Genomic DNA, 12,662 nt, shown 5'->3' on the forward strand with positions numbered 1-12,662 from the left:
TTTGATCCTGGCATTATGATGTTAGCTGGTTATTTTGCTCGTTAGTTGATGCAGTTTCTTCCTAGTCTCGATGGTCTTTACATTTTGGCATGATTTTGCAGTGGCTGGTACTGGTTGTTCCTTTCCATGTTTAGCACTTCCTTCAGGAGCTCTTTTAGGGCAGGCCTGGTGGTGACAAAATCTCTCAGCATTTGCTTGCCTGTAAAGGATGTTATTTCTCCTTCACTTATGAAGCTTAGTTTGGCTGGATATGAAATTCTGGGTTGAAAATTCTTTTCTTTAAGAATGTTGAATATTGGCCCCCACTCTCTTCTGGCTTGTAGGGTTTCTGCCGAGAGATCTGCTGTTAGTCTGATGGGCTTCCCTTTGAGGGTAACCCGACCTTTCTCTCTGGCTGCCCTTAATATTTTTTCCTTCATTTCAACTTTGGTGAATCTGATAATTATGTTTCTTGCAGTTGCTCTTCTTGAGGAGTATCTTTGTGGCGTTTTCTGTATTTCCTGAATCTGAACGTTGGCGTGCCTTGCTAGATTGGGGAAGTTCTCCTGGATAATATCCTGCAGAGTGTTTTCCAACTTGGTTCCATTCTCCCCATCACTTTCAGGTACACCAATCAGACGTAGATTTGGTCTTTTCACATAGTCCCATATTTCTTGGAGGCTTTGCTCATTTCTTTTTATTCTTTTTTCTCTAAACTTCCCTTCTCACTTCATTTCATTCATTTCATCTTCCGTCGCTGATAGCCTTTCTTCCAGTGGATCGCATTGGCTCCTGAGGCTTCTGCATTCTTCACGTAGTTCTCGAGCCTTGGTTTTCACCTCCATCAGCTCCTTTAAGCACTTCTCTGTATTGGTTATTTTAGTTATACATTCCTCTAAATTTTTTTCAAAGTTTTCAACTTCTTTGCCTTTGGTTTGAATGTCCTCTCATAGCTCAGAGTAATTTGATTGCCTGAAGCCTTCTTCTCTCAGCTCATCAAAGTCATTCTCCATCCGGCTTTGTTCCGTTGCTGATGAGGAACTGCGTTCCTTTGGAGGAGGAGAGGCGCTCTGCTTTTTAGAGTTTCCAGTTTTTCTGTTCTGTTTTTTCCCCATCTTTGTGGTTTTATCTACTTTTGGTCTTTGATGATGGTGATGTACAGATGGGTTTTTGGTGTGGATGTCCTTTCTGTTTGTTAGTTTTCCTTCTAACAGACAGGACCCTCAGCTGCAGGTCTGTTGGAGTACCTGGCCGTGTGAGGTGTCAGTCTGCCCCTGCTGGGGGGTGCCTCCCAGTTAGGCTGCTCAGGGGTCAGGGGTCAGGGACCCACTTGAGGAGGCAGTCTGCTCGTTCTCAGATCTCCAGCTGCGTGCTGGGAGAACCACTGCTCTCTTCAAAGCTGTCAGACAGGGACATTTAAGTCTGCAGAGGTTACTGCTGTCTTTTTGTTTGTCTGTGCCCTGCCCCCAGAGATGGAGCCTACAGAGGCAGGCAAGCCTCCTTGAGCTGTGGTGGGCTCCACCCAGTTGGAGCTTTCTGGCTGCTTTGTTTACCTAAGCAAGCCTGGGCAATGGCGGGTGCCCCTCCCCCAGGCTGGCTGCCGCCTTGCAGTTTGATCTCAGACTGCTGTGCTAGCAATCAGCGAGACTCCGTGGGCGTAGGACCCTCCCAGCCAGGTGCGGGATATAATCTCGTGGTGCGCCGTTTTTTAAGCCCGTCGGAAAAGTGCAGTATTCCGGTGGGAGCGACCCGATTTTCCAGGTGCCGTCTGTCACCCCTTTCTTTGACTAGGAAACGGAACTCCCTGACCCCTTGCACTTCCCGAGTGAGGCAATGCCTCGCCCTGCTTCGGCTTGTGCACGATGTGCTGCACCCACTTACCTGCGCCCACTGTCTGGCACTTCCTAGTGAAATGAGCCCGTTACCTCAGATGGAAACGCAGAAATCACCCGTCTTCTGCGTCGCTCACACTGGGAGCTGTAGACCGGAGCTGTTCCTATTCGGCCATCTTGGCTCCAGCCACCTCCATGTCTCTTTTAACCCTCCTGGCCAAAAGCAGCAACACTTTAACCCTTGTTGCAAAAGAATCTGTTCTTCTAATCTTGTTCGTTTTCTTCAATTTCCACTACTTCATTTCTACCAGGCTGATAACCATAGCAGGCCTGGGCATAGCCTGAGGAGAGAAGTATAATCTCTGCTCAAAGAATAAACACACCCTTATCAAGGGAATTATCTGAAAATTTATTTTGTTTGTGTAATTCAGATGCCATTTTATGTTTAAAATGTTGTCCAGGATCAAAATGCCTGATAGGGCAAAACGGTGGAAATCCAAACTGCAATATCAAAATATTCTCTCATTTAAAGTCTCTGTCAATAATGATATCTGATTGAATCTAGGCGAGTGAGCATAATATTACGAAAAGAAGTTTTGAAAAGCTGGAATTGTGTAGAAATGCTCAATTTCCTGAAAGTGGCTGAAGAATGAAAATACAAAAAGGATGGATATAAGATCATAGAATGCTGTAGTTAGAAATATTTACTTGAGACTACTGACAAGTCCATTTCCATTTTCTCTTTCCCTAAGAACACCAATCAGGGTCTTCAGGCCTGGAAGATTGAAGACATTCCAGCCAACAAAATGTCCATTGCATGGCAGCTACCACAATATGCCCTGGTTACAGCTGGGGAGGTCATGTTCTCTGTCACAGGTCTTGAGTTTTCTTATTCTCAGGTAAGTTTTTGCAAATAGAAGGTAGAAATTGAGACATTACTTGAAGGACAATGAATTTTAATTCTAGCACTGACTTAAATAGGTAACTTATCTCTTTTGGCCTTGGGTACCTTATTTATGACCCTGAACATATATGACCTGAACATCTTAACTCCCCAGGTCATGACAGTGCAGCATGGGAGTCTATGATTTTGGGGTTCTAGGAAAGAGATTAAAGATTAAAATGAAGAGCTGCAGAGTCAGACTTCCCGTGTTCAAATTTTGGCTGCATGACCTATTGTGTAACCTTGAGCAAGTAAATTACTATCTCTGTAATGCTGTTGCCCAGGCTGGAGTGCAGTGGCACGATCTCAGCTCACTGCATTCCAGCCTGAGCGACAGAGCGAGACTCCATCTGCCTCCCCGGTTCAAGCGATTCTCCTGCCTCGGCCTCTTGAGTAGCTGGGATTATAGGCGCACACCACCATTCCTGGCTAATTTTTGTATTTTTAGTAGAGACAGGGTTTCACTATGTTGGCCAGGCTGGTCTCTAACTCCTGACCTTGGATGATCTGCCCACCTTGGCCTCCCAAAGTGCTAGGATTATAGGCTTGAGCTACTGCGCCCAGCCTGTAATACTATTTTTTAAATGTATAAGAATACGAATAGAACTTATCTCTTAGGATTGTAATGAAGATTATATGACATAATGAGTTTAAAAATATTCAGTTAGGAGCTTCATCTTATTCTTACTGTTTACATTATTAACACCCTCTGAATCAATGTGATAGCTGAACTTAATAAGAGAAGTTCTAACTTGGAAGCTTTTGTGGGAGAAGTTTCCTGGATGCATGGGGCATGAGGGCAGTGAAGGGAGTTTGTTTACTTTCAAACTTGTGTCATCCCCAGGCTCCCTCTAGCATGAAATCTGTGCTCCAGGCAGCTTGGCTATTGACAATTGCAGTTGGGAATATCATCGTGCTTGTTGTGGCACAGTTCAGTGGCCTGGTACAGGTATGGATCTGAGGGAAGCAGGATTCATTTCTACTCAAGTTTTTCCTCCAGCTTTCTCTTCTCCCTTTCCCCCATCTCTCTGCTTCCCATATTCCCCATTCAGTGCTGTGACATGAAATGGGTTAGATATACAGACTTTACCAGGAAAATAGACATATGTAAGTGGCAATAATGACTGCAATATACCTATGTGAGGAGAGGCCAGTGAACCCAGTCTTTGTCCAGCAAAAGTCTGGTTAAACTGGTGATCCCAGGTCAGTCTGCTCCCCACTCCTCATCCTGTAAAGATCTCTTTAGTTTCAGGTTTCTCCATATTCTTCTCATATTTATTTCCCCCTGCAGTGGGCCGAATTCATTTTGTTTTCCTGCCTCCTGCTGGTGATCTGCCTGATCTTCTCCATCATGGGCTACTACTATGTTCCTGTAAAGACAGAGGATATGCGGGGTCCAGCAGATAAGCACATTCCTCACATCCAGGGGAACATGATCAAACTAGAGACCAAGAAGACAAAACTCTGATGACTCCCTAGATTCTGTCCTGACCCCAATTCCTGGCCCTGTCTTGAAGCATTTTTTTTCTTCTACTGGATTAGACAAGAGAGATAGCAGCATATCAGAGCTGATCTCCTCCACCTTTCTCCAATGACAGAAGTTCCAGGACTGATTTTCCAGTACATCTTTAAATAAGGCCCCAGAGACTCTATGTCTGCCCGTCCATCAGTGAACTCATTAAAACTTGTGCAGTGTTGCTGGAGCTGGCCTGGTGTCTCCAAATGACCATGAAAATACACACGTATAATGGAGATCATTCTCTGTGGGTATGCAAAGTTATGGGAATTCCTTTATAGGTAACTGCCATTTAGGACTGATGGCCCTAATTTTTGAGGTGCTGATTTAGAGGCAAAATTGCAGAATAACAAAGAAATGGTATTTCAAGTTTTTTTTTTTATAAGCAATGTAATTATGCTATTCACAGGGGCCTCAAGAATTGGTATGTATGATGTGATCTGGTCCAGCCAGGGCCTGGCTTGTCAGCTCTCTAGGTTTAATATGACTTTAGTAAATTTGTCAATATAGATGGTAGGAAGCAGAATGCCATTTTATTAAAACACAGGAGAAGTTATATCTCTCTGATTATGATAGTATTTTATTTAGTTATCCAAACCCTCCTTTCTTGGTATGGATAGATCATGGAAACCAGATTAGAGATAGTAAGCATTAGTAAACATTGTTCTGGAGAATAGGAACAGGTGTAAGTTGTAGAAATCCTGAAGAGCCAGTCATTCTTTTACAGAGTACATTCTTCTTAGCCTCTATGGCGCTGGTCTATGCCCTTCAGTGAACAGTTGTATAAACAATAATTATAATTTGCAACCTTGTCTTGTCAACCTTGCTGATCCAGCTTTTTCTTATTATTACACCTTGTCTTGCTTATTGCAGCAAATATTCAATAACAACAATGTTTCTATAAGTCCAACTTCCTTTATTAATGTTTCCATTTAGCCTCAAAAATATCAAAGTAGTTCCTTTTTGATGTTGTTTTCCTGATTTACTTTTCCCATAAGTTTTAAATACCATTTCTGCCTTGAAGCCTAGAAATTTTCTTTTTATTCAAAAAAAGTTACATTAATGCTCTAGGTTTGAGGTTCTAAAATGGAAATGTCAATAGAGGAGCATGGTCCTATGTGAGGTTCCTATCAAAATTTGTGGGAGTAGGGATGGTAGAGCATGAGGGTTTTGTTTGTGTATGTGTATGGTCATGAAAAAAAATTGAGAAACATTACCTCATACACAATGAATGAATCAGAGGATAGACACGGGAATGGCACGACTGTGCAGTGTGTTACTAGGAAAAAAGTTCAGAATCACTGTTCTAGAGAGCTTCATTTCCATTGGTTTTAAAACATTATTCTCATGTAGAACAGTGTTGGGTCTCATACTGTTAATGTTAATACGTAACAATGTTCATGTTAACAGGCACCTGTTAATATTAACAGATAATGTTACTGTTAACAGGTAAGAGAAATTGCTCTAAGTGTCCAAACTTTATATACTTCAGTTTTAATGACAAGCATTTCAGAAGTATAAGAGCGGCAGCCAGACCAACCAGTTTTTCCAGATATCTTGATGTGAACCTGACCCTACTCCTTTAGAAGACAGCCTGTTCATTTTTAAATAGCTTTAACCCAAACTGTTCTATGACCATTGTTTCAAGAGACATTAACACAGTTCTGTAAATAGAAGTGTCTATGGACAAATAAGTTTGGGAAATGTGGCATACTGTATCCTTTTCTTAACATTTGCATATTAAAGACTCTGAGATATCCTGCAGTAAAGACACAAGATACCTTGTTTAAATTAACATGTATGCTGCAGAACATTGGTTTGGAAAAAACTGTTGAGCAGTTCTTCCTTGTAAGTGCTGAGCTTCCTCTCTGAAACCTCCTACCATTGTTTTTTTTCCCCTGTAGCTAACAAGAATAAGTATAACAGCCGGCCAGGCACAGTGGCTCACGCCTGTAATCCCAGCACTTTGGGAGGCTGAGACAGGTGGATCACCTGAGGTCAGGAGTTCGAGACCAGCCTGGCCAATATGGTGAAACCGTGTCTCTACTAAAAGTACAAAAATTAGCCAAGTGTGATGGCAGGTGCCTGTAATCCCAGCTACTCGGGAGGCTGAAGCAGAAGAATTGCTTGAACCCGGGAGGCAGAGGTTGCAATGAGCCGAGATCACGCCATCACACTCTAGCCTGGGGGACAAGAGTGAGACTTCATCTAAAAAAAAAAAAAAAAGAATATGTATACCCCCTTTTTCATGTGGCAGATGTTTAGCTGTTTGGGGAGAACTTTCATGGCTCTTCCCTAATCATCAAGTATTCAAGGTAAAGATTCTCGGTTCCTGTAATGGTTCCTCACCAGGCATAATTTGTCCTTTTACCATCCTACTTTCTGTCTTCTGAAAAACATTCTTTATCTGAAATAGAGCAATTAATATTAAGATATCTTAATATGAAATACCTGGAGTCAAATATAACATTCCAAAGTAGTCTGACTGGAAGAACTAGCACCTGCCTTTCTTCAAACAATGCACTTCTGTTAATGCAGTGTAAGGTAACATGAGTTGTTTTTGGAAACTACATCATAATGTGGGCTTACATTCTAGCACTTATCACTTAATGACAGGGATACATTTGAGGAATGCATTGTTAAGCAATTTTGTCATTATGCAAACATCATAGAGTGTACTTACACAAACCTATGGTATAGCCTACTACACATCTAAGCTATATGGTGTAGACTGTTTCTCCAGCTATATGGTGTAGACTGTTTCTCCTAGGCTACAAACCTGCACAGCATGTTACTGTATTAAATGCTGCAGGCAATTGTAACACAATGGTATTTTTATACTTAAACATATCTAAACATAGAAAAGGTACAAAAAACTTTACACATTATATAGATGTATCAAATTATTCATATGTGCTCTGAAAATGTCTATATCTGTTACGTATCAATTTTTTAAAAAGTGAATGACATAATTCATTTGAAAAAATGTGGATACACAAATTGGAAAAGAGGTATAAATGCAGTATTATAATCTAATGGGACCACCATCACATATTTGGTCTGTCATTGACTGAAACTGCAATATGCAGTTTTTCTTAACATTTGCATATTAAAGACTCTGACTATATATGGACATATATGACTGTCACCATTGTAAGACATTTTGATGTTATTCTAAGTGACATGTTAAACCATTGGAAGTTTAGAACATGAGAGTGACATAATGTGATCATTTAAGATCACTTTGGCTGCTAAGGGGAGAATTATCTATAGTCAGGAAGGAAAAGAAGTAAGGAGTTTAGTTAGGAGGCTTTTGCAATAGTTCAGGCAATAGATGGTAGTGACTTGGACAAGGTGATAGTAGTGGAGGTGGAGAGAAATGGTTTGACTTGGAATTAAACTTTAAGCTAGAACTGACAAGATTTGAGTGTAGTTTGGATACACAATTTAAAAGAAAGAAATGAGCCAGATGTGGTGACTTACACCTGTAATCTCAATTCTTTGCAAAGATAAGGCAGGAAGATTCTTTGAAGCCGGAAGTTCAAGACCATTCTAGGCAACATAATGAGACCCCCTCTCTACAAGAAATAAAAATAAAAAAATTAGCTGGGTGTGGTGGTGTGCACCTGCAACCCCAGCTTCTCAGGAGGCTGAGGCAGAACAATCCCTTGAGCCCAGGTGCTTAAAGCTGCAATGAGCTATGATCACACCACTGTACTCCAGCCTGGACAATAGGACCCTGTCTCAAAATGAAAGAAGCGGTGGGGGGTGGAGAGAGAGAGAGAGAGAGAGAGGAAGGAAGGAAGGAAGGAAGGAAGGAAGGAAGGAAGGAAAAAGAAAAGAAAAGAAAAGAAAAGAAAAAGAAAGAAAGAAAGAAAAAAGCTCACTCCTAGATTTGGTCCTAAGTAGTAAGGATGAATCAGGATGCAATTTTCTAGAAATAGCAAAGACTAGGATAAGAAAAGTTTTCTGGTATGAGTTTTGTTTTGGACATGTTGAGCTTCTACCCATGCTAATGGATATCCAATTAGAGACATTAAGTTAGCAGTTTCATATATGAGTCTGAAGATCAGGTAAGAGGTTGGAGCTAGAAACATAAACTTGAGAATCATCAGCATATATATGGTATTTAAAGCCATCAAACTGTAAGAGATTTCCCAAGAAGTGAATGTGTATAGAGAAATGATGAGCAAGAAGGACAGTTTGACAAGAATAAGGGGCAAAGAGGTAAAATATACAGTCAAAGGAAGCTAGGGATCAGATCACGTAGGTCCAGGTGTGCTGGTGTGCACTTGTAGTCCCAGCTACTCAGAAGGCTGAGATAAGGAGGATTGCTGGAGCCCAGGAGTTTGAGGCTACAGGGAATGATGATCACACCACTGCACTCCAGCCTGGCCCATAGAGTGAGACCCCATCTCTAAAAAAAAGAGAGAGAGAGAAATGGTCAAGGAATGGTTGAGCTTGGGGGTCCTCCAACATTGGAGGTTTGGAGAAGAGGAGGATGCAGCAAAGGCAATGAGATGGGTGACCTATGAAATATGAGGAAACTCAGGAGAATGCAATTTAATATAAATGACACACTCTGTGTTCTAATTAGATAAAAACGAATTTTTATCTTTGACCTAAAGAAAGTACTTTTTCCTATTAGTAAACCTGGGTTCTGGTAATTTCTATGTATGTTTGCCTAAATACTTTTTCCTCCACAATTTAATTCAATTTGATGTTCCTTCCTTCTTTTTTTTTTTTGAAACAGGGTCTCACCCTGTCACCCAAGCTGAGTGAAGTGGTGTGATCATGGCTCACTGCAACCTCAACCTCCAGCACTCAAGCAATCCTGCCTCCTCAGCCTCCCTAGCAGCTAGAACTACAGGATGTGCCACCATGCCCAATTAGTTTATTTTTTGTCAAGACTAAGTCTCGCTATGTTGCCCAGGCTGGTCTCAAACTCCTGGATGCAAGTGATCCCCCTACCTCGGCCTCACAAAGTGCTGAGATTACAGGTATGAGCCACTGTGTCCAGCCACATTCATCATTTTCTTCTCCCTTGACCAATAAGCTGCAACTACACCAGCAATCTTTGCTTCTGAAACATGCCAAGATTGTTCCTGACAAGATCTTTCCACTGCCTAGAATATTCTTTACCCTGATCTTGGGTTGACTCTTATTGTCACTCAGTTCTTAGATCACCTCTTCATCACCTGATCTCTCCATTTGAAATAGCTATCTAGCATATCATGGGCAAATACACATTTCTGAGGAATAAAAGGCAATGGAGTCAGTTCAACCAGCAAATATTTGTTGAGCACTTGCTATGTTCTAGATGTGCTATATTCAAAAAAGACAAGGATGAATGAAACACAATTCTTGCCATCAATGAGCTCAAAAGTTTTTCAATTTTCAGAAATTTTCTATCAAAAGCTTTGTGTTTTTCTAATTGTAGTATCTGACTCTCAATCTTTTTCTGTCTTCTACAACCACTTTTGGTGTTTCCCACATCCATTAACAGAAACCATTAACATCCAGGACTCACAATTCTTTGACCTCTTTTGAAATTCCATGACCTCCATTTTACCTAAGATAACTCAATCATCCTCAGACTAAGCTATATGTCACACTTAAATATGCCTTGAAAAATGCTACCTGCAAGATCTCCATTTAAAAAATCTTCTCTAATATTAATCTTCTGCACATTTACTTTTCTCCTTCCTCTTAATCGAACTCACTGTTTGTTTTTATTGTAATCTTCAACTGATATGTCTCACTTCTCTCAGATTACATTCCAGTATGGTTTCATTTGTCTTGAAACTAACCTGGACACCATGGTCAATTATTTTAGCTCTTTGTTTGCTACCACCTCAAAATTTTCCCCTTTCTTGACTTTCATCATTTCTGCTAATCTGTACCACTACACAAATCTATATTATTTCTATTGCTCTTTCTGGGCTGCCTGGAACTGCAGGAGAATATCACAAGAGTACGATTATATGGTTCAAAATTCAATACCGTCTACCCATTTTCCAAATTAGGAACATAGGCATTATCCATCGACTCTAGTAACAAGTCTTGAAACCTGCCTACTAAATAGGTTTCAAATCTGTCCACTTCTATCCTTTCCTATTGCCACTATCAAAATCACCATTATATCTCTAGATTTTTACAACAACCTTTTATGCTTAATCTATTTTTTCTTAAAGCTGTTATCAATGTGATATATTTTAATATATAGCTCATCTGCGTAACAACCCTTCATTGCTCCCTACTTTAAGGATAAACTTCCAACTCCGTAATAAGATCAACAATGCCCTATCTGCCCTGGCCCCTACCTACCTATCTAGCCTTATCTTTGCTATGGCCCTTGTCAAGTTGCATATATGCAACACGTATACACACAGATTTGTTGAGATCTCAGTCAGGATTGCATTACATCTGTAGAATAGATCTTTTCCAATATTGAGTCTTTCAAACTTGCTTTTCTCTTTCTAATTTCTTAAGATGGGTTGATTTTTCAGCCTTTATTCTTTTTATAATATGTGTACTTAGGCAATTAATTTTTAAAATTTGATTAATTTTTCTGTGATCACAACTTGAGCTGCAACCTATTAGACATTTTTCTTCTTACCTCTATTCTATAGCTCCAACTTTACATCATATTTGTTTAAAACCTCATTTAAATGTCACCACTTCTATGAGGCCTTTTGTAGTCCACCTCTGGGATACACCTGCTCCTACCTCTAAACCTCAGTAGAGCTCTATTTGTTATTTGGTGAAGACATTCATAATTTTCTACCTTGTATCACAGGTATATTGTCGTGTTTCATTTCCTTTGCTCAACTGCAGGATCCTATTCATTTTGACATGTTGCATTTTCATTACAATGCAATTTTTAAATATAATCCAGTTTGTTTGTTTGTTTTTGAGATGGAATCTCACTATGTTGCCCAGGCTGCAGTGCAGTGGCTCGATCTTGGCTCACTGCAACCTCTGCCTCCCAGGTTCAAACAATTCTTCTGCCTCAGCCTCCCAAGTAGTTGGGATTACAGGCACCCACCACTATGCCCAGCTAATTTTTGTATTTTTAGTAGAGGCGGGGTTTCACCATGTTGGCTAGGCTGAGTCTCGAACTCCTGACCTCAAGTGATCCACCCAACAGTTTTAAAGGATTTCTAATTTATTTTTCATTTCCTCTTTACCTATGGGTTATTTAGAACTGCATTGCTTAATTTCTAAGAATATCAAAGATGTTCTAAATTATTCTTTTTTTATTAATACCTACCTTAATTCTACTGTGATCAGAGAACACATTCTGTTGGAAATACAATCCTATGAAATTTTTTGAGGCAACAAATTTGTTTTATAGTCCTTTCTTCTTCTTCTTCTTCTTCTTCTTCTTCTTCTTCCTCTTCCTCTTCCTCTTCCTCTTCCTCTTCCTCTTTCTTCTTCTTCTTCTTCTTTCTTCTTCTTCTTCTTCTTCTTCTTCTTCTTCTTCTTCTTCTTCTTCTTCTTCTTCTTCTTCTTCTTCTTCTTCCTCTTCTTCTTCTTCTTCCTTTTTTTGAGACAAGGTCTTGCTCTGTTGCCCAGGCTGGAGTGCAGTGGTGCAATCATGGCTCACTGCAGCCTCAATTTCCCTGGGCTCAAGCAATCCTCCCACCTCAACCTCTCAAGTAGCTAGGACCACAGGTGTGTGTCAACATACCTAACTAATTTTTTTTATTTTTTTTGTAGATACCAGGTCTCACTATCTTGAATAGGCTGGTCTCCAACTCCTGAGCTCAAGTGATCTTTCCACCTTGGCTTCCCAAAAAGCTGGGATTACAGCCATGAGCCACTGCATCTGACCTATGATTTAGTATTCTATCCAGATAAATTTATGTAAATATTGCATGTATACTTGAAAAAAAGAATATGTATTTTGCCAGGTATGGTGACTCGCACTTGTAATCCCAGCTACTTGAGAGGCTGAGGTGGGAGGGTAGCTCGAGCCCAGCAGCTCAAGGCTGCAGTGAGCTATAATTGCACTACTACACTCCAGCCCATGCAATAGAGCAAGTCCTCCTCTCAAAAAAAAAAAAAAAAGTATGTATTTTGTTGTGTGCCATGTTCTATATGTCAACTAGAGCAAATGTCTCCTAATATAATTGAAGATTTGTCTATTTCTGTCAAATTTGCTTTATATATTTTGAGGCTATATTGTAGGTACATATAGATTTTAAATTGCTATATGATATACGGCAAATTAATCCTTTATCATTATATCATACCCCTCTTTATCTCTACAAAGCTTCTTACCTAAAATTTACTTTATCTCATATTAATGTAGCTGAACCCATTTTCCTTTACACTTTTATGGGATATCTTTTTCAATCATTTTACTTTACATATTTCTGTAATTTTA

At 40.1% G+C, this 12,662-nt stretch overlaps 1 protein-coding gene across 4 annotated transcripts in view; it reads left to right on the forward strand.

Annotated features, from left to right (window-relative positions):
* SLC15A2 (solute carrier family 15 member 2) overlaps nt 1-12,662 on the forward strand; it is a 77,726-nt gene that overhangs the window by 45,343 nt on the left and 19,721 nt on the right. The window contains exons 20-22 of one of the 4 annotated variants that reach the window (XM_019024595.3): nt 2,564-2,710; nt 3,599-3,703; nt 4,046-6,046. In XM_019024595.3, coding sequence (XP_018880140.1) covers nt 2,564-2,710; nt 3,599-3,703; nt 4,046-4,222 — 429 coding nt within the window. In that variant the 3' untranslated portion in view covers nt 4,223-6,046. Of the gene's footprint in view, nt 1-2,563; nt 2,711-3,598; nt 3,704-4,045; nt 6,047-9,023; nt 9,473-12,662 lie in introns of those variants that run through there. The other 3 variants (XM_063704100.1, XM_019024596.3, XM_055383765.2) reach the window with 3 other exon arrangements.

Source organism: Gorilla gorilla, chromosome 2, assembly GCF_029281585.2.
Source record: "Gorilla gorilla gorilla isolate KB3781 chromosome 2, NHGRI_mGorGor1-v2.1_pri, whole genome shotgun sequence".
Classification (NCBI taxonomy): domain Eukaryota; kingdom Metazoa; phylum Chordata; class Mammalia; order Primates; family Hominidae; genus Gorilla; species Gorilla gorilla.